The 23,525-nt window shown below is 40.9% G+C and overlaps 1 protein-coding gene across 3 annotated transcripts in view; it reads right to left on the bottom strand.

The window, feature by feature from the left end:
- ptpn4a (protein tyrosine phosphatase non-receptor type 4a) overlaps nt 1–23,525 on the bottom strand; it is a 78,679-nt gene that overhangs the window by 45,066 nt on the left and 10,088 nt on the right. For 2 of the 3 annotated variants that reach the window (XM_038720141.1, XM_038720140.1), the window contains one exon: nt 3,656–3,810. In XM_038720141.1, coding sequence (XP_038576069.1) covers nt 3,656–3,793 — 138 coding nt within the window. In that variant the 5' untranslated portion in view covers nt 3,794–3,810. Of the gene's footprint in view, nt 1–3,655; nt 3,811–20,077; nt 20,100–23,525 lie in introns of those variants that run through there. The other variant, XM_038720142.1, reaches the window with a different exon arrangement.

The raw sequence follows: 23,525 nt of genomic DNA, 5'->3' as shown, positions 1-23,525 counted from the left end.
GTGTAGAGGTTACTATGGGTACAGCTGCATGTCACTTTACTCTGCATAAATCCTGCTTCTGTCCCTGCTTTTGTATTTGTAGAGAGGTGGGGGTCAGTTAGTCGGCTCGGCATTTTTTTTTTTTTATTTCTTGTCATCGATCAAGCTTTTAAACTACACCAGATTCTGCTTTATGCTTGTATCGTTTCAGCCTTCCCATCTAGAAAATCAGCAATACAAGCCCTCATGTGCACCCTCAACCCCCCCGCACCACCAGTTCTCCGGTTCCCATGACAATAAGTGACTGCTTCACCCTCCGCTAGAATCAAGGCCAGTCGGCCAGGGAGAGGATCAATAGAAGTATTGTTGCTCCGAGGATGGCTTGTCTTTCCAGGAAGTAACTGCTGCTGTAGGGGTCTGATCAATGACACTGACAGAGAGACTGACAGAGGCCGACTCATTCATTCAGCAAGAGGCAGGGAGGAGGTAAGGGGGGGTGGGGGTATGTGCAGGGAGAAATGTAAAGAAAGAACATGGAGAGGAGAGATTTTATAAAAGAGGCTGTGTTAAATACCAATCCAAAATTCTGGCTAATTATGATAAGCCGAATAATTTTGCTACTCATGTAAAAATTATATTATTTAAATGCTTTAGAAACAAAATCTGAAAACTAAAATGATGTTTATGCACAGACAGGTGTCATTATTTAAAGCTAAACTTTTATAGGGCCTTTTGATTTCAGCGATGCGGTAAACACAGACAGAGTCGTGGTTTTCCCCAGCGTTACAAGCGTTTTTTCACAGCACTGAAGCCAAATGAACAGAAAAAAAAATACGCTGCTATCTTTTTATGGCGTACTCACTATAGGCCCGGTTGCCTTTTACCGTGCCCAAACATGACTGTCTGAGCCCACCTCTTCAAGTGGCACTAAGTGATCACACTGGTCAAACGAACTGGAGTTTGGGGGTTAAATGTGCTCGGACACGGTACAGCGCCTAGGGCGAGTACGCCCTTAGTGTCATTTACGGGCATGTTGCCGTTTCAATGAGGGTGGGGCTCAGCGCCTTCACACACCCACTCTCATTGATGGTAGTCAAGTTATAAACTAAAAAGGGACAATTCACAGTATTATTGTTGCAATGCATTTATTATGAATTGCCCTTACATAATTCCACATATTTGTATTATATTTCTATATGCAACAAATATACAACATATGTTGTATATAGCAGAGGGGTTAGGTATTTTAAGGAGTGCAGTGTGTGTCCGTAGTGAGTAAGTGGTGGAGCAAATAAGAGAGAGCGAGCGGCACAAAGTGACGGAAAAAGCGAGCGAGTTTGTTGTCAGTCTGGCAGTAAATGTATAGTGTATTTCACAGCCAGTCCGTCACTAAAATGGATGTCATCCAACGAAGGTTAAAGTCAAGGGCAACTGGACTTGGTTGAAGATACTGGAAGACGTTTTGTCCCTCATCCAAAGGACTTCTTCACTTCTGACCCTAAAATGGATGTCTGGTGTTTCGCCAACTACTAGAAGGTGAAGGCGGTTAGCGCCAGCTAACCTCTGCCTGACTCCAGTCTGGAAGCTCAGCAGGATTGGACAGGGCAGTTACGTGACTACACACAGAGTAGTAATGGCATGTTTTTAAGGGGAAAGTACATGAACACACACTGTAGGGAAAATATTTATAAGGAACCGAAATAACAGACATGGGAAAATTACGTCGGTTAGAGGCTCTGAATTTCGGTTTCAATTAATTGTCCAGCCCTAGGCCCTACTTTTACATATGAATCAAAGTCCATTACATTTAAGCCCTCGCCAAATGAGTTCACACAATGCTGATTAGGTCTGTCACTGCCAGGTAAATCTCTCTGTACAGTATACCGGAGTTTTTAAATCTGTGGTGACCTTCCCCCACTGGCGAATCAGTAAATGTGTTTTAAGACACTAGCTGTCAGAACAGGGAGACAAATATTTCGCACTGCAGATTTAAACAAATTAAGTTATTTTTTATTTTGATAGGAATTCATGACCACATTTCAGGAGAAGTTGTTCCACCATGAAGAGAAAATGATTAACAATGCAATACAAAAATTCTTCTAAAATTGTTCATACACAAAATGTACGTCCACAGTCTTTTAGGTGGTAACTGCAGAAAAAGTAGCAGAGCAAAAAAATCTAAACATTTTTCTACTCGCTCGTCTGCGTCTCTCTCAGGATGAAAGAACTATTTTTGATAATATATAAGCAATCTGACGTGTCATAATGTCCCTATTTGTGAATTTCTCCAGATATATCGGCGTGCTCACATGCATGCACTCACAGACACACAGTTCACCACTAACAGGATGTGATCTGTCAGAGGGGACGTTATTAGAGGAATTGTATTTTCTGACTCACAAAGGGAATTTCCCGACTCATACTGTCATAACTCTGATCAAACGCATGGTGACAGACAGAGAGACACAAAGAGAGAGAGAGAGAGAAAAGGAAATGTATTATCACACAGAGTGACAGACGACGGTAACTGCTGTCACAAGCCAACCTGTCACCTGGGCAAAACAGACTGTAGTCACACACAGACTCTCTCTCTCTCTTTTTTTTTTCTGTGCCTCAAGGTGTGAATGTGTGTGCTGCTTGTAAATCAAGATAAAGGCTGACTGTGCCTGATCAGCCACTGAAAGCAAACCTCAGGGGGGAGAAAGGGAGAATATTGAAGGCAGTGTGAGAAAAGAAAATGTAACCTTTATGCATCATCTGAATATAACAAAAACAAATACATTGTGGGACGCTTTTTAAATGTCTGCAAACATGTAGAAAAAAACCCCAGAGGACTCCCCCCCACAAACTCTCAAGTAAATTTGAGGTGGGCTTAAAGGGAACTTTACAGTAATGGGAGAAGCTGAGGGAGGGAAGGTCATCTGAGGGAGGAGATGGTGCAATATTGGTGACTTCTTGCTTTTCTTTTGGATTCTTGCATGGAGCTCGGATGAAGTAAATCAACGGGTTTACTAACTTTAAAGAAGAATGAGAAAAAAAAGAGAATAATCATCAACCATGAGAATAACATAATGTAGATGAGTAAGTATTAATAACTATTGGGCAAGTTGATATATTCTATTACCAAGTACAGGACTGAGACAGCTGCTATGTCAATGGGCCTTGACTTGAACATTAAAATGAACGTGTTCATTTTGTTGTTGTTATTTGTTATTTTTATTTAAATTTCTGTGTTTAATGTCTGGACTTTGGAGGATGTACACAGGACTTTTAATGTTGCCACTGAGTCAGTTAGTTGTGAGCTACAACAAGAGCCTGTTTTGGGTTTTTGTTGCCTATATTTCTTTACATTTTGGTAAACTGACCATTAAAACTAGGGCAAATATGCTTCTAGCAGTTCATGTTTGCATTGTAGCCATGAATGTACAGACAGCGGTCACTGGATTACTTTGATACCAAAGAAAAAAAAATGTGACAATTCTCAGGCAAGAGTTATAAGGAGCATCGTAGTTCTATGGTTTATTTGTGATGGACATAAGAGATAATGAGAAGTCACACTGGAGTGGTTTGAGAACTATAAACAGGAAATTGATTGGATCCCACCACTTGCCTTTCCTAAGTCAGTTCATTAAAATGTAATGCAAGATATCTACAGACCAGGAAGAGCAGTACTTACGCTGACTTTGAACGCCTGGACGGTGTTGTCCAGCAGCAGTACGTTGCACACAACCTGTGTGTGCTGCCTGTCTCGCTCCAGCTCCGTCGCCCGGACATTGTAGGATCTGCCAGCAGGCAAGCGGAAGCGCGCGCTCATCACGCTCCTACCAGGGTCTGCAACAACACAGCAGAGAGGAGGAAATCATGAGTGAGAGAAATATGAGGCGAAACTATAAAACGACTAGGACAGAAAACAAAATCGTGCATCATTATATCAGTGCATAAAGTACACATACTATATGTAATAATTTATGTGTGCTGAGGTAAGAAAGCACCCCCAGTCCATCTACAAGGAACACAAAAGGCCCCTGTACAGTACGACACGATGTACCGTTTACACCACTGCCTTAGCGAAGGCAGCAACACAGCAAGGCAAGCCTGTGCAAGCACAGCCAAGCAGCAAAGGCCGGCTGCTTCATGAGAAAAGAATGTCAATGAGTAGGCAAGCAGTAGATTCCCTACTGCTAGGGGATGTGGAAACTATAGAGCAGCCTAGCACTAAAACACTCACAAGCTACTATAAAATAAAACAAAATGAGAAGAAAATTATTTTGCAAAAAGAGAATTTCATTATTTCAAAATGTGGCTGTATTTGATCCTCGACAGCAGAAGTGAAAAGTGAGTTCAACCAACAAGCTACCTGGTTTAATACATAGAAGCATTTATGAAATAAATCCTAATAACAGCTTCACTCGTGTGGCCTATTATAATTGATCAATACCTTAATTTTACCACTTCATCACGAACATGTCTGGCTGGAGGGGCTGAAGTGATTGGTTTGTAAATGATGGAAACAGCGGCTGAGGGCACCCTGTCTGCTCATCAGCGGGAATAAATAACAATAATTCAATCTGAAGCTGCTCCACTTAGAACAAACCAAAGCCCCTTATTACTGAGGCCACGTCTGACTGCTTTCCTTGTGTCCGTAGATTGCAAAACCGGTCGCATGTGGCTAGAATCCAAGTTTACACAGTTTTTAAAAAAATGACCTTTAATACATTGCAGCATCCTCCCTCTGCAGCATAACAATGAATAATGAAGATTGTATGAACTTCTATTAACAGTGTATTAACAGCACAACCTACTATTTCCCAATTTTGGCATTTCACAGATATATTTGTATTGGCATATACTAGGCATCTATAATGTGCTTTATTTTACATTTGTTATTTATTAACACTTATTTTTATGCGATTCCAGTTTGATAAATATATATTGTGAATGTATTTTATTAGGTGACATTTTGGCAAATATGCTTTCTTGGATTTTCTTCGATCTACACTGGTTTCCTGGCAGCCTCACACTGATGACAAGTTACTGAGCCTTGCCAAGACATAGTCCGACACATCACACCGCACTGTGTTGTTTTTACACTTTCTCTTTTGTACGAGATAAACAATATATGCTGTATGTAGCCGTTTCCATTCTTTGTGCTAAGCTAAGCTAACCGGATGCTGGCGGTAGCTTTATATTTAAAGTAAAGAGACATGTGGAGAGAAAAACTGCAGTGTAGCTGCAGCAGTGTTTTCTTGTTTTGTTGGATAACATATGCCGTTACAGTGGGATTTGTGCCCTTCCTGTCCGCCTTCTGCTTTTTTAATTCTTTGGTGATCTATCTTGACAGGAGACATAATAACCCCACAAAGGTCAAGGCCCCGTCATCAAGAGCTGCTGTATTTGTAATGATGGCCCTGTGTGTGCATATTTATGCGTGTGTATATAGTATATATGGAGGGGTCGCTCTCTGAGCTGCTTGTCACTACACATCAGCACAAACCTCCATGACCACTGGCAGATGGTGTGCACACTGCGTACAAACACACACACACACACACACACACGTCTATACTTGCTAACAGCAGCCACAGCCCGCCTTCTCACCTCCAGACATTCAAGTTACACACTCAAAAAAAAAAATGTGTATCATGTCTGTGTTCAGATTTGACGGAGTGGCAAGTCCAAGAAAAAACTATTTTAAAAGAGGTGGTATTATGCTTTTTTTTGGCTTTTTCCCCTCTCCTTTATTGAGCTATTTACCTTTTTTGTGCTTGTAATAGGTTTGCAAAGTGAAAATGCCCAAAGTCCAGCCATCTCCCACAGAAAACTCTGCTCTGAAAAGCCTGAAAACAACTTGTTTGTAGTCCAGCCGTTTCCCTTTCATCCCTGTGACGTCTTCTTCTCGGCAACATATACAGCTGAAACGAAGCGGTTTACCAGCTTCTTACTGACCCGCTCTTCTCTGCTTCTGATTGGCTAGTAGTTCTTAACTATTAACTGCACATGTGCAACTCCCAACAAAGATCATTTAGAGACGAGATGTATCACTCCATAGCTAAAGTGAAGTGTTCAACACAGGGTGAAAAGAGGAGCTGCAGCAATGTGCAGTATGATAAAAAATATGGTGTTTTTTGAAAATGAAACCATGTAAAACCTGTTCTGGTAGAACCCCTAAATAGGATTTTGAACCTGAAAATGAGCATAATACCACCTCTTTAATGCAAAACTGTAGCTCTCCCTCAACACACACACAGCTATAGAGATTATAATATCTTTAACAGGTGGTTATAAATATAGTACACCACTTCTTGTATTTGTTGTATGAATGCATCTTAAACATGTTATTGTCGCTCAAAACAATATGAAGCACGGAAACAGCTGATGCGAGAGAGAGCGCAAGCAGTGGTGACTGAAAAATATTACAATAGAAAGAAAGTTTTCTGTTCTCTGGCAGGCTGCACCACTGATGGAGTTTTAAACTTATTTTTTGACGTCTCAATGATCTACGGTGAATCCATTGAATATCTCAGTATATATAGTGAATTCATTCCTGCAACAACTTCATCATTTAATATTACCAGAGAGTAAATTATGCTACCTGTTTGATGGAGTGGATTGCTGGATATATCCATGCTGTTGGCATAAATGAAAATGACTATAATATAGGAAAAGCCTGCTGGTCAGATTATTACTGTGTGGTATTTAAAAATATTATGACTTGTTCACACGACAAGGGGGAAATTGTTTTTATAGACTTATCTGAAATGAGAAGAATCACCTCAAAATCTCTGATTCGACTCTAAATAAGAGATGAAGATAAAGATATAAGTATTACAGAGGTGGCAAAACAAGACACGCATCTGTCTGTCTGCATGTTTTTCCTGTGCTGCTGCAGCCTTTACGTTAAACTTGACGGCCTTCATGTCAGACCGTGCACCGTGTTGAAAGTGAAGGCACGTCTTCAGACATGAGTACAGCATGTTACATTGCGGTCACATTCACGTGAGTGCAAGTCTTAAAGGGGCTCAACTGAGAATGTTTTTTTGGTACTTTGACATTCTGAACCAGATATCATAAAAGACACCAACATATTTTTAAAAGGAGCACTCAACTTTTACACATCAAAATAGGTTTTACAACTAAGGGGAGCACTAATGAAAACAAATGTAAAAACACTTCTATAAACGTCGTCTGTGGCTCTGCAGAAGCAATAACCACAAGCCTACACATATTTACTGGAAAGTTTACAGTGTTTTTTGCAGTGTGTTGTAGCACCGCCTCGCCTAAAATTATCTTCACTCAATATCAGAAGACGTGACACCAACAGCAGTGTTAGCCTACACAGGAAAAGAGCAGAGGCGTTAAATCACGGAGAATATATAATGAGTGAGGCAACTGTTTATGTCGTCATTTTACTGAACTGATCACAACACCAGATGCATCAGCATCTGTCTGACTCAGCAGGTGACCGTGCTTACAAACTCCACTAAAAATTTCCTGCAGGAAACCGTGGTCTGGAACAAACTGGGGGCGGGAGCTTTAAAGATGTGGCAATTTAGCGATGCGGCTGAGCTGCATTACAGGAAGTGTAGGATCCAATGTAGGGATGCAACGGTATGAAAATTCCATCATGACTGGCGACCTGTCCACGGTGTACCCCGCCTTTCGCCCGATGTCAGCTGGGATTGGCTCCAGCCCCCTGCAACCCTGTCAGCAGGATAAGCGGTGGATGATGGATGGATCATAGAGACCAAAATTATCACGGTATTGTAAAAATGTGCCAAATGTGCCAAAAGATTAAAATGTCCTGATACACACACTGAAACCATTTCAACAAGTTTTATTTTGAAAACTACAAATAACATTGCCATTTTGTTTGCATAAACATTTACATTTTTTAAACATTTTAACTTTTGTAAACATATGAAAACCAAGTGTGCATTATCGAGATTTTATATTTTATATTATGCAAGTAATGCAATGACGCTACACACAATTAAATGAATAGAAAAGAGTCTTTAGAAGACAGTGAGCCCAACAACTGACTAAATACAGAGCATTTCTCCAGGTCTGACACTTTAACAACTAATTTGATAGCTGCTGGTTTTAAAAATTGAACAAGATTTGCTGCTGTCGCTAACTTTGGTTGATGCTGGACAGTATTTTCTGTGAGTTTATAGTAGCTAAACCTGGTTATCGTGGTAATTAAAATGTGTACCGTAATAATAACCGCCAGGAATTTAACTATGGTTTATCGTTAAACCGGTAATCGTTTCATCCCTAATCCAGTGACCGACAGCTAACAGGTAATAGCCAACCAGGCGTGAGGTTGGTCATACTGTAAGTAATCCAGGGGAGATCAATACATTTGGACTGCCAGCAGAACACACACACACACACACACACACACACACACACACACACACACACAGGCCATAAATGCATGCAAGCATGCACACTAACACACGCACACTGATGTCAGCCTGTCGGCTTGAGAGCGAATGGGCCAGCGAGACGAGCAGAGAGGAACGCAGAGATGAAGCCATGCAGAAGGAAGGACGGACAGAGGGAGGGAGGGAGAGAGGGAGGGAGGGAGGGAGGGGCGTTCTCCTATCTCTGGCTCACACTGTGGAAGAGCTACAGGACAGATGAGGTCTGACACACAGACGCTCTCCACAGGCTGCCTTCGCCTTCCCTGCTCTTTTACTGTCCTAACATTTTTCTGCCATTCAGCTGACGACAATTTAAAACCCACAGAGGACAGGACTGGATCATCTCTGTGGTGCGCTACCATTTAATCACATTCCCACCCCAACAACACCTCTGTATGAGGCTTCAAAGTATCTGAATACAAAAACCAAAACAAACAGCGTCACAATGTTGTGGTATTTGATTTTGTCAAAATAGCCCAGGCTTGTTGTTAAGCCTGCAGAAACCCCCATTATTTTGCACAACTACAAGCTAAGATTGAATTATGTTTTCTTTATTTTGGCTCAAACACTTGTGTGAGCAGTTTTCTTCTCACTTGCTTTGTTCTGATGAACTATTTTAGTCTGCACTTTGTGCAGCTATATAGTCAGCGAGAGCTGAACGATTTTGGATGGATTTTGTCGCTCGCTTTAGCTGCTTAGATCGTTAATACAAATATTAATGTTTAAACGTACGGATATAATATAATATGTCAGTATGGACATGCTACACATCGATAGATCGGTTAGATTCTCCACAATTCAATCGTTCAGTTCATTTAATGGAAACAACAAGCCCAAAAGTCTAATTATTATAGATTTACCAGTGTAACCACCATGGTCCAAGAGATAAAAAGAAAAAGAAAAGTGCCGACTCCCATTACATTTGAAGCGCTCGTTAAGCCCGAATGTGTCCCTTCCATTATTATTTATACATTTCTTTAGTCTGTAAGGGTCCACTGATCAAAAGAATCAAAACAGCTCTTCATATAAATTAATCCAAGTTGTGAATACTGTCCTGTGAAGTCCATCGCTCTCCGTCTGCTAACTTCTGCCACACTTCTCTCATCCTGCACCCTGTTGTCGTTACATTGCTGCCTTCAAAATAAAAGTGCATAAGACAAATGAATGACGTGCATCTGATATTATAGGATAATTTTTATACAAGTAATATTCTGTTAATGAAATAATTAAACTGTTTCATAGTAGAATTAAAGGCCTATCCCATATGGACGCCTGTCCCAAATAAAGGCAGTGATTTTAGCAAATAAAATCCCGGGCTATAGTTTTACGGTATTTTTTTTCTCATTTACACTCAGTTTTTTTTTTGAGTTCCTTTTAGTTCTGCTTTGCTGTTTTCATTCTATTTTTTTCCAGTTCTGCTCTGCTCTGCTGTATTCTTCACTATCCTATTCTATCGTAACATTTTCTATTCTACTCTATCCTGTTCTCAACGTTCTATAATTTTCTGCTCTGCTGTGTCCTTTTCAGTTTTGCTCTGCTGAGCTGGACAGAGCAGCAACGCTCCCCTGAGAGAAGCCTCCGGAACTCCGGAAGCACGCTACCATTATTGCTTCCTGCAGTCAGCAGAGCTTACAAACAGGCAGGGGTGTGTGTGTGTGTGTGTGTGTGTGTGTGTGTGTGTGTGTGTGTGTGTCTCTCTTGACCCTAAAGCTTCCCTCAGTTCCCTCTCTCCGCTTATTGCAAACACAGACGGTACCGGTGCCTTACTGTCTGTACACAAGAATCATATAAACGTCATATAAACACCTATGTAAACACGCCCACTGCAACACATTAACACGCACATTCAAAACAAAACAGACACACACACACACACTCTAACATCAAAATCAGGTTGTGTATAGCTCCACTGAATCAGGACACACACACTCGCACGCACAAACCCAGAGGCACAACAATAAAAGTTACCCGAGCATTACATACTGAGCTATGGTTCTCCCCACATTTCTTATTTATACTAATGGGACAAAAATCAAAGAAAACGTTAACAGGCGACGTCCTCTCGCAGTTCAAATATGGGCCGGCTACTGAACTTCATTTGCTCCATACATTTCTATTTATACCCCCAGTTTCTTCAAAAGAAACTCAGACATGCTACGTATGGGTTTTCTGTCCCCTTTGTGTTGCTTTGGAACAATTGAAATAAGAGGCTAGCAGTTAGGAATCCCAAAGGAACTGTACATCACCGCTCCACAGCGTTTCATAAAGCGTAAACTAGGCCACAGACACACAGGTGGTCAATTACCGATGTGTGCCAGTATCGCTGTGTGTGCGCGCTTGTTTTACCATATTCGTGGGGTCTAAAACCCAAGATTCCAATATTCTTGTGCAATCTGACAGTTTTGTGGGGAACAAAATGCTGGACCCCACAAGTTTTAACGGCCATTTGAGGGTTAAGACTTGGTTTTAGGGTGAGGGTTAGAATTAGGTCAGGGTTGAGGGTAAAGAGCAAGGGAAGCGCATTATGTCAAATAGATTTAGATATAGAGGAACAAACATGTGTGTGTGTGTGTGTGTGTCTGCAGACTGCTTGTGACTGCTGTGAGTTTTCATAATAGATGAATGGAAAACATTATTCATAGATCCTTCCTCTTTCTGCTAGGGGTGGGGGGGTGGGGGGAAATCTATACAGCATATTATTGCAATATTTTCCTTTGCAATGTTGTATCGAGACACAGAGGTCAAGTATTGATCTTTTATTATATAAATTGTACATGAGAATTTTACTTTTAGGTACTATAATAAATAAAATCTCTTGCTTTTTCAGTCCACAAGAAAAATAGTTTTCCTTTGGGGACATAATTTGAAGTTGGAAAAAAGGTAATTAATAGCAATAATATCGTATTGTGACATACGTTTTGTGATAATATCGTATCGTGGGGCATACTTTCTGCGCATGACATTTTAAGAACATAGAAATGAAACACGCGCTTGGCTACACACAGAGTGGAGACTCAAACCTGGCCTGACCCAAAGTTAAATTTCAGTCTTTAAAAACAAAGAGGTATGCTTGGTATTAAACTAACAAGGCCAAGATCTGCTCTGAAGCCTGGAAGAATAAAAAAAAAAATGACTTCCTCTTCCAGGCCTTTCTTTCCTCTGCACCCCCACAGCACAGTCATCCATCCTCTTTCCACCCTCACTGACCTTCACCCAGTTTTCGCCACCACTTTCCTCCTAATGTTTGGTGTTAAGTGCATGCTTTTTTTCCCCTCCACCTACCATCGTCTTCACCCTCCCACATCCAACCACCCCCATGATCCCTTTAATTCTACTCATTTTATGTAGGGCAGCAACAACAGCAGACAGAGTGATGTTTTTTGGTGTGTGTGTGTGTAATTGACAGATTCAAACAAAGCATTTAAAATGTGTCTGTGTGGGGGAGGTGGGGTGGCTGGGAAGCTGCAGTTTAAGGAATGTGGGCAGCGAATGACCCCTGACCTCATTTAGGGATAGCCATATGTGGCCCTGACTGATGGTAAAGTCATACAGTTTGCAGCTTGTTATCTGATGGCTAAAGTCTCTTTGAAGAGAAGATAAGAGAAGAAAAGACAAGAGAAACATCATGACCCAAACGGTGTAAACATGATACCCAGAAAATGGCTTTCTTCTTTATAGCAAAAATATTCACAAAATGTTTGAAATGAGTATATATTTTTTTAGATTTATTAAGGAAGTTATTATTTTATGTTGATGTGTCCTATATCCAGTTCTCAGCTGCTTACAGCCGTTCATTTTTTATTTCATTGTAACATAAACATGCTGCAACAGCTAATAGCAATACTCCCCCTAACAGGAGGGTGGGGGATCCCAGTCGAATTAAATATTGAGCATTTGCCAATTGAACTTTTATTTGTTATTATATATTAAGAGTTGCGAAAGAAGACACGGTCTTGCCACTGTTTATCTACTGTATATAAAACTGGATAAAGAGTCTCCACTTCTTCCCTCTGAATGAAGAAATGAAGCCAAAATATCGCAGATATGGGAGCTGCTATCGTGCGCTGGTGAAATAACTAATTAAAAACAATACTTGAACAAACATCAGCATCATGAGAACTACCTACCTAATAGGGTTGGGCCAATAGACGATGACATCACGACACTGCCCTCCCCGAAAACAACAACAAAAAAAACCACTAAAATTTTCACATTATACCACCCTGTGAAAGGTTGTTATTGTTCCTATTATTGTTTTGAAGTATGCTTTGCACCTGCCTCGGAATTATCTTCTCCCCACACTCTGACACACCTAGGCTACACCTCAGGTAAACACCCCGGCTTGCCCCGCCTCTCTCCCCCGTCTGCACCATCAGCAGTATGTTTTATAAAGTCGCCTAAAAGACTGACAAAACCGAGTGAAGTCTGAACGAAAACACATGCACATAAGACGACTGCAGCCCCCTACCGCGCGCACCCGATAACATCGTCCATCCCGATGTTTCATTGTAGACTTCGCCCAACCCTACTACCTAATAACCTAAGACACAACACAGAAAAATTGTAAACAACTTCCATTAGCCGTCTACCCAGCGTCCCCTTATCTACAAACTAGGAGGCATGTCTTACTTGACACAAAATCTGAAAATCGTGTTGACACAGATGTTTGACTGCAAAAAGTAAGGACTTGTGATTTCAGTTGGACTAACAGAGAATTCATTTCGGTGATAAAAATGTGAACAAAACCACGTGTAAACTCCAAAGTACACTTAAGATAGCATGCCCTATTTGTACTTTGGTACATTTGTTGTAAAATGAGAAATGAAAGTTGGGTGTCGGTCAGTATGTCCATATAGGCAAGTCTCCTCCAGGCAGCTATTTCGGACTAACAAGACCAGGCTCCTATCTAAATGAATGGGGAGAGAGCCAGAACTGCACTTTTACTGATGACCGGGACATAAAAACTACATGAATAGAATCACCAGTAAAATCTAATAAAAAAATTTAAAAAAACACTAAAAAAGTCAGTGAAACCACATAATTGGCTGAAATTTGTTTCCCGCTGTTAAAAGCAGACAATTGGCTTTCTAGCGCCATCTTTGCCGTTACGGGCTTTCCCCATAGAGCTGTTTTGAGGATGTGATTGAGTGGCGTGTCTCCTCTATAAATTGTCTCTGGTGTCGGTCAGTACGTCCTGCAGCTTTTGATTGTGACGTCTGTCCTCTAATAACTAGGAACAGCCATCCCCATGCAACTATTTATTTTTACTCTGACCCCCTACTCAATCACTGTATCGTAACCACTGAAATTAAATAATTAACTTGTGTGTCTGTTTGGTTATTAGCCGCTGAGAGTACACCTACACTAAACATTATGAGATGAAACAGAGATGTAAAAGAAAACCTGCTTTGGTATGAACAGTGCCGCACAATCTCTGATGGTTGACGCAAATTTCGAGGTATCAGATCCAAGTTTGACCAGACACCAACATAGAAGACTTTGCTTGGTCACGTTTTTTCCTTGAAACACGTTTCTTTCTCCTTCTTTGTTTGTCCCTCTCCTGTCCTCCTGCCTTTAACTGTCCATATGGCCTCTGAGTCCATTATGCAAATTATAGTCATCAGTTATTGACTCACGCACCCACACACACACCCCCATTCATAAAACACCTGTCACAGAGGTTGCTTACTGAGATCAAAGATAGAAATAACGGAGACTGACAGGTATGTTCAACAGCAGCTCTTTTCAGTTTATTCTGGGCGTCACTAATGTGCTCATCTCCTGTCACGTGTCCTCTCACCTGAGCATCAAAATATCCTTATAATAATATCCGCCAATCCTCATCCAACTCGCCCTTATTAGCATCCATGTTCCCCTATTCTCCCCTCCAATATGATCTTTTGTGTGTCTTCCTGCACCTGTTTGTCCTTTACACCTGCTTGTTAGCCGTAGTTTCCGCTGTTCTTTTCTTGCTTCCACCCTCTTGTTGTGTCCTCTCGCTCCCTCTTGACCTTGCTAACATGCACTTCATAGAGCCCAACTAAACACACACGGATATTTCTTCTGCCTCCAACAGCTTCATGACATTATAGAGTCATTTAAGAGCGCAATGTTCTTAAATTAGACAGATAGTTTATTCGATTTTGTCGGCTCTCAATCTACATGACACCATCTAGCTCACACTTAAAAAGTGATAATGGCTATGGACACTAAAAATTAGGGCTGAAACGATCGATAAAATCGATTAATAAAATTAATCGACACAAATTCTTTGCATCGATGCTTCGTTTAATCCATTTAACTTTACAGCACAGTGTTTCGCAGGGACATTTATTACTGTCGCACATCGCGCTTACGCTGTGAACGCGACGTGATTATGATGGCGCCGTTTGCAAAGTGGAGGAAGAGAGAGAAAATAGCGAGGGACAAAGAAGAAAGTGTCCAAAGTATGTGATTATTTCAAGCTAAAGAAAACAACAACTCTGTAATGTTACCGTCCGTCCACCGTAAAACAAAACTTGTGTCGCCTCGGCAACAGCACGACGGCGCCTAATCAGAAAGCAGCCGGTGTTCTGCCAGAGGACCACAGACAAGGTCACAGTAAAAGCAGCTTTAGCATTTAACTGAAATCATGATTGATTGTTGAGCTGAAGCCAAAGTCCTCAGCTGAAAATTGCTCACGTGCGTTTGTTGTTTTTGGGCCGTGAGTTGTAACCTCATAGTCAGGAGTTAACTGGCTGTCATGAGCTGCACCTTTTAACTCCCCTGCAGCTCTCTCAGATGTTTCCTGCTACCTGCGTGTGCTAATCCATCCTTTCACCCAGATTCTTTGTCTTTATAATCGCCATCTTTATAATAACAAACAGCTGTTTCGTGTGCAGGTTTCCTGTTTCACGTGTGTTTTCTTGACAAATCATGGTTTGGAGACCTGCATCGGGTGACACAGCCGTCCGCTCTTGTAGTGTGTGTGACCCCCTGTCACCGATCAGTCACGTAGTGTGAACGCCACAACGACTTCAAGACTGCCGTCATATGACGCAGTCTTAAACAACGCAATCGATGAATGGAAGCTTTGAATACTAAAATCATCGTTAGCTGCAGCCCTACTAAACATTTCCAAATAATTCTTTGAAATTGCCCAAAACAGATACAAGAATCTAGAAAACCTGTTGTGTGCTTTTAAAAATATACAATATATAATGTGCTCAGTGATCCTCACTTTAACCTTAACATTCACCTATAATCTGACTTTGAAAACGAGCCAACTATGGAAACTTTCAAGTAAACACCTTTGCCTCATTATGTCAACAGCATTATGATCATAACTGCTGTAAGAAAACCACAGTTGACACACACACACACACACACACACACACACACCTAGGTTCTTCCGCAGGGCATGCAAATGCACAGGTTGACTTCACTTGATGTTTTGAATTTACATGTAGCACAAAAGTCACTGCGGTGACTGGTTTAGCAGTGGTGGAGAAAACCCACATTGTTTAGGTTTCCTGCTTTCACCTACCACTCCAAGTAGCAACGTGACAATTTGTCCTCCGTAAATTTGTTAAAACTCAAAACATGAATACAAAAGATATCAATGCTGAACAATTTTATTTTGTGGTGCCATTTAAATGTGCTTCTGGCACTACCACACATCTGTCTCAACACAAAGCCTTCAACTAACAGCTATTGATACAAACAGCTAGTTCACACGGACTGCTGCTTTTCTATTTCTCAGAATCACCTCACAAGCGAGTCACCACCTCTGCACACACATGAAAAGGCTGGTTCACTAAAAGTCAACTTTCCCTGAATTAATAGATCAGCTGGGGAAGAATAAAATAATATCTAGGCCTTGTCAGAGTGGACAGTGATTTTCCAAACATACAGACAATTATCTACCACCACTGCAATGTAGTGGGGAAAAATGAAAAAGCAAAACTGAACACACAGATTGGAAATATGAGAGGGGGTGTTACCTCATTTATAGATCAAGAGGCCCTCTTCTCTACAGTAATGACAGCGCGAACACACACACACACCAACACACACCCCCATGCACACACAGAAAAACAGAAAGCAGAGAAACAGAGATGCAGGTTTGATTAAAGCAGCACATTCCCCTGATTTTTTTCCTTTCCTGCTGACGTTGGCACCTTTAAATGTTATGAGGGGTCGTGTTCTGAACACGCTGCACATTTCCACCCGCATCCACCTAAACACTGCACATTCCTGCCCCACCAGCAGGGAGGCCAGGTGTTCTGCACCAAGCAAATACACCCCTCCCACCACCTCGCTTCACCCCTGCTGCTAGGCTAGGTGAGTGCCATAACAACTCAGCCACATTTGACCCCGTCAGAAACAATCATGAACGTCCCGTGCTTTTTGTCTGAATGTGTGTCATCTGTTTATTCAGAATTGACGGGGTTGTTTTCTGTTCATATATCGACTTCTTTTAGATTTTGGTGAGAACATTTCGGAAGTTTTATATCAAACTAAGCACTACCTGAACATTTACATTGTTTGACAATAGAAAAACTTCTATTGTTTAAAATTATGCTATATTGTTTATTTCATTGTGTCGGAAATTCAATACTTTACGGTAATATTTTCACGATTGGGCGATGCTTTGCACCGCAGTGAAGTTAGCTATTACAGCAGGTTGAGAGTTGTATCGTGGTCTGGAGCTGCTCTGGGATCATCTCTTCCTCTCACGTTAGCTTCACAGCAGAAAGTGACGCTGCCGGTGTGCTCTGACAACTACGCTGTTTACTCGCAGGAGGAGCTTAGAATGAACTGCTTTTATTAAATTAACTTTTACTTTAGTTTTTTGGGATGACAATGTTGATTTATCTTCACGGAGCTTCTCAGCAGCTAGATTCTGTGCACATCCGGTTCCACAGTTGTTGTTAGCGTCGCTCAGAGCTCTGTTGGACTACTACTTATTTATATATAAACCAGAAAAAACTTATACATTGCTACCTGGTGAGTTCAGAAAATGTGTGTCTGTAACTCCAGCTATTGTTGTACTTTACCGTGAACAAGTTAGCATAGCACAGCCCCGATCAATCCGAACTCCATTCAGAAAACAACTATTTTAGGAGTTGTTGTCATGCGGTCTTGCTGACAGACCTGACAAAACATGAATTCATATGTTTAACAAATCTGCATCATATTGTAGTTATTACGGCATCAGTTTGATCCATTTATTGCAATTAAATCACAGCTAAATGTTTACTTTGGGTTCGTACAGCTTTAATAATCGCGAGTTGTGTTTATTCGCGTTGTGTGTGAACACTTGGCAGTAGTCCAGCGATAAAACCCTTGCAAGGAATCGTTGCAAGAATTAAATTCGCATTTGGTCTGAATGCACAGTTACTCCAATCTAGATCTATCTGGATGGTATACATACTCAACCACCTCTCACTTGAGGTTGTTGTGTTTAACAGTGTGTAGGATCAATAAGCAGTAAGTTAATCACCCTCTCTGTGCAATGCTCCCCGGACACTATGCACTGTAAAAAAAAAAAAAAAATTAATTAATTAGAAAAAAAAAACAATGCACACGTGACGTGCAAATACATACAGATTCATGCGAGATCTGATCGTTGCTCTTTTGCATCCCATTGTCAATTTCATGTGTGAATTTCTACAGTAACCCAGGTGATTTGCACATATATATTATACATTGATATTTACGTACGTATCCATTATTTGGAAGGATCACAATTCTGTATAATAAAATAAATAACTCAATATCACAACAATATCTGATTTGAAAATCAATACATTTTTGCGGGATAAAAATAAAACTACACAACAGAGCACAGGAGTCCAGCTGTATCTATAAACTTAAGAGATTTTCACATGACTTGCTTGAGACTTGCTGCATTCAGGCAGCTAGTGTCACCGCACGTTCTCTGTAGTCTTTCATAGTCTCTGTTTAACTAGGTCAAAGTTAAAAACAGTTTAAAGCGCGAGCATCAGAGCGCAGCGATTTTCTTGAGCAGTTGCTGAGTCGACCCTTCCAATCATTTAAAATAACAATGGAATTACGCAGCGTTAAACACTTCCGATCATGCGGAAGCAGCTCCAGCTCTCTTGCCTGAATGTATCAGGGCACTCGTACAGGTCTTCCAGAGTAGGAAGCCATGAAGTGTGAAACTATTCTAACGCACTCTTCTGCCTTGTAATTCAGTGGAGTGGAACGTAAGGCAACGTCACACATTTTCAGGGTCAAGAAGTCAGAATTATTAGATTTTCTCTAGAAAAAGGAAAATAACTGCTTTTTTTTAAATCAATGAACTGTATATAAAAGCATAATAACTGCTAGACTAATATGACGATCAACTCAAAGTGGCTGTGCTTTGTCAGTGGAGAAATGTACATTCGTGTATCCTTGTTTACCCTGTGCTGCAGGTGACAACGCAGACCAAGACAAGCTTAATACAAATACACTCATATGACGGCATGATGAACACTGGAGTAACTAAATCTGTCCCGTAGAAAAAGACAGATGACTGCATGTGACAAAGTCATGACGACTACATAGCTCTCTAAATCCGCTGCACCCTCAGGATAACGCCATATTCCAATTATTAGAAGCTACGGCTGCTCGGGCCATCATACTCTTAACACTAAACCGATCATAACTCATCTCATCAAATTTCATCCTATTCATCACCTGTCTCCCCGCTTACTACATAAGCCTTATTTCTAAGAAGCCTTGGACATTCTTTTCTTGCTCTTTGAAAAAACGAATCAGGCTGCGTTTAGTTTAGGAAAGAGTACTAGGAAAAGGCTTTTATCATCAGTCTAACCCTTCAGAGGCAATGCAGCAGTCAATTTCCTGGAAACTAAAACGTGTCTGTGTTATCATCGCCGTACTGTCTCTAAAGGGTGACCTGCTCAAGCACTGGAGAGATTGCCTGATTCATTTTTCACATTTAACAATGAACCTCTTTGGAAAAAATTATAACAAACACTTACGGTATATGACGGTTATATACCGCTTCCCCTGCAGGAGCTATCCCTTAGTGTCTAGATGCCTCTAGATGCACAAATGTTCACTTTTGAGAGAAACAGTTTTGCCATCAGCATGTTTTACCGAGCTCTACCTGGTGTGGCCAGTGTGTGTGTGTCCACCGAGTCTGCTCGATTTTGCTGATGAAAGGGATTCCGCTCGATGCATAATACAGGAAACTGGAAGCTCTGCGTAGGTTTTACACTGTGCCATACCTCTCTCCCTCTCTCCCCTCTGTTATTGTGTGATGATCGCCATCTCAATAAGTCCAAATTTCAGATAGAAAACAGTCGATGATGTGCATGTGACCTACAATTTAATGTGCGGTTGCTGCTGCTCTCCCCGCCTGCATCTCTCTTGCACACAAACACAACACAGGTTTGGTCAACCGTGTTGCTTTTAACGCCTGTCAGACCACAGCACCCTTTTGTCCCTACACTGCTGCCGTTCAAGCCTACAAGTTTCTGTCTATGACATTTTTAATTTTGTGGGTCGTGAGAAACAGTGATGATGCACAGGGGATGTGGCCAGCAGTACTACGAATGCTTACGATAGAAGGCCGATAAAACCAAATGTCCAAATACATCCAAATATGAAAATAAAATCAACGTAATGTCCTTAAAGTGGATTAATTGCAAACTACATACCTATAAAGCTCAAACATCCGTAGGCCCTGCAGCAACAAAGGCAATTCAAGAGGAAGAGGCCATTCAAGAGTGGTGCTGATGATTAAACAGCTCGTTTGAATGTATCATATACGTAAGCTCACATAACAAGGAGCATGTGTGTGGGAGAAGTGTTAGGGGATGTCTCTGTACCACTGGTTGTATCAAGAGGTGAAGATGAAGAGATGGAGGTGGGTGGAACACATTGTGGTTGGTAAACAGGGCCAAAACAGGAAAGCGTGGGCCCACCTGACAATCACCCCACAGCCTGTACAATGTTTCCACGCTGTAGAAAATAAGGTCTGCTGCTGGTGAAAAATACTGAGACAGCAATCTCACACAGCTGATGCAAAGTCTCCCAGCATCGGGGCTTTTTTTAAGGGAAGTTTAATTTCTGCTAGCATCACTCAACACCATTTCATATCTAGATACGATACATATCCACAATACAGCATATTTTGGGGAATTCAGTGATTAAATAGTTTATATAAAACGACCACGTGGCCCATTTCTTACTACATTTTGAATTATATGCACTAGAGAAATAAAAAGTTCCTTTGAGCAAATTATCAATTAAGGTTAGTGGTTTGCAGTTTTCTGGTACGTGTCAATTACCCAAACCACGTCCAAGTGACGTGGTTTGTGTTGCCTTAATGCAAATCTCCTGCAGCATCCAGAGCAGCTATCTATACAAAATCTATGCACAACTTAAAACCATAAACATTTTCCTACAGTTGCACGATATAACTTTTATCGCACAGTAGCTTATCAAACTGTTTGGCTTTTAGCAATCACTATTAGGGTGATTACATGTATTCTGTGGCCTGCAGCGCCTGCCTGATATACAACAACCTCCAACCAGGTTTCACAAGCATAGGTTCAACAGTGCTTGATTTAGCCTGTTCAGCATTAATCTGATTTTACAAGAGAAGATTAGTGCAACCCCAGACCTAAGTGAAGGCTTAACTGAACCAGTGAAACCAATTCCACTTCAGACTAATGCTCTTATTATACAGAATAGCAATGTTTAGAAAATGGACTATGGGATTGTGAGCAACCAAGCATAAGAAACAAAACACAGACGCACACTGACTTTGCGTGACTTCATACAATTTTTCATACTGTAATATTTGGCTGTAGGGTAACATTTATTAGAGCAGCATGTTTATAAGTACTATATGTAAATAATAGCTATTGTTTCCCTTTTTATTCCTCTTAGTTCCACTAAACATGTAAATTACATACATTTCTAAAGCTAGGCTCTGCCATCCCAATCCCGGCTGTTCTCATCTGTGACACCACGATGGTGGAACGAGCGACCACACGCCATCAGAGCAGGGGCGTCCCTCTCTAACTTCAAGAAGCTCTTGAAAACTCATCTCTTCCAAGAACACTTCCTCTTATAAACACCTCTAACCTCTAACCTGCACTTCCTGTGCTCTTCTTCTTCTTCTATCCCCTACAACGATCTTGTATTGATTGCACTTTTTGTTTTGATTGCACTTTTTGCTAACTCTTAATTCCTTCCCTAGGTATCTACCCCATTGATGTGATATGTACTATGAGCTCTTACTAGTATTGCTGCACTTACTAGTATTTACGGTCAGTTGTAGATCTGTAGTTGATGCTCTGTTGATGCTTGTATGTTGTTCCTCAAATGTAAGTCACTTTGGATAAAAGCGTCTGCCAAATGAGTAAATGTAAATGTATTTAGGGTTCTGGCCATCCTACTCCAGACACACTTTTCAACTTACGATTATCGGGACTCTATTGTTCAGAAGTTTACATATTTTATCCAGATGAACACCTGCTCTTATAATATGGAAAACTTTTCTGTTAAATCCCTCTAAATGCTTTTGTTTTGTCACCTTGCTCCTATTCAACATAAGCACAATGGCATTTCATTCATTTCCAACAAGCATACGCAGCGGCATTTTTCTGGAATATTTTTGTTGTTGGAGTTGATCAATGAAAGTGCTTTCGTCACATTCATGTAGATATGACAATTTATCAATAAACACAAACGGTCAAATACCAGGATGTCTAATATCTAAATAAGGGCCAGTCTTCAACTCTAGTGTCTGAAATTGGACCTTAAATGGCCCGAGGAACAAACCTAACAAACAAAACAGAATTATTGCCACTGCTCACAGTGGTAGATTACCAGTGTTAATCAGTTGCTAGGTTAATCCTTGAGCAAGAGGTGCCAAAACATGCCCAGATTCATCGTCCTGCAATTAAAATGTCTTAGACTAAAGTGTCCAAGAAATGTCATGTATTGTCCTCTTGCTAGTAGCTTCCATGCTGGCCTAAAGCAGCCATGAGTCAGCCAGAGGCAGCCCCCTGCCTCATGCTGAAATCAGAGAAACCACAAGAATGTAACAGCTTCTGTTATTATCCCTCCCTGCTGCCTCGCTGCCTGATAGGCTGCCCGTTTCTCTCTCACACAATCTAGTTCTCATGTTCTCTCTCTCCTCTCGTTCTCATCTCTGACACACAGATTCTCTCAGGGTATGGTTGTCCATTTAGCTCGCTTTCTTTCTATCTGCCTGCACAGATGCTGTATATAAGCACACACACACACACACAGGACCTGACAGTGCAAAATCACAAAGACTGCAATTTGTTTTTCCTACAGAGAATTGCTGCAAAGCCAGGGCCATCAGACACGCAGAAACATCTAGACAAATGCCCACAGGAAAATCAAGCTGATACAGTCCATAACTAGCCAGCAGACACATGGTAAAATTCCATTCCATTGTATGTTCATATTAAAACACTGACTATTAAATAACTTTTACAATTTCGCCAACCTGCACCAGGTTACAGGACCTTACACACACACACACACACTTCACATAAAGGTAAAATAGATCGATTGATTGAAAGACTGTCCGTTACATTGCCCTATCTTTCTGCAACTCTCTGCTAACATTAGAATGAGTTGCTCTTTACTTAAATTGTACCAATCCAAAGCAACACTTAAATGCATCTTTAGCACCACGCCTTCATATACTTCCTGTTTTAGTCACATTACAGATCAATGCTTTATAAAAGACATCGAAAATGTACAAAACAGTTACTTAAAGGTCAAATACTGACATAGTTAAAAGAAAATGTTTGACAAAATAAAGCCAAAAATATTTGTCCACAGTTTAGAGCTGCGGGAAGTTGCATATATAATCTTTACTTTTGTACACTTCAGACATTTAATGTGTTACAGAACTCAGACAGCTCCTCTGAAAACTGGTGATAACCATCCTGTGGTCAGGTTCGGCCTTTCCTCTGCAATTTTCCCTTCTCTGCCACTGTGAACAGGCGGATGTCTGCTGGTCTTATTCTCACACCAAAGACAGACAGTGACAGAGGCTGTTGTAGAAATAACTACAAATTGAGTATGTGTGCCATTTTAAAAAGCTAACAAGTTAGC

This window comes from Micropterus salmoides, unplaced genomic scaffold (genome assembly GCF_014851395.1).
Source record: "Micropterus salmoides isolate LMB-PRFRI ecotype aquatic unplaced genomic scaffold, ASM1485139v1 Ms_hic_scaffold_15, whole genome shotgun sequence".
Classification (NCBI taxonomy): Eukaryota; Metazoa; Chordata; class Actinopteri; order Centrarchiformes; family Centrarchidae; genus Micropterus; species Micropterus salmoides.
The sequence above is the reverse complement of the archived record's forward strand: the minus strand, read 5'-3'. Positions and strand labels throughout refer to the sequence as shown.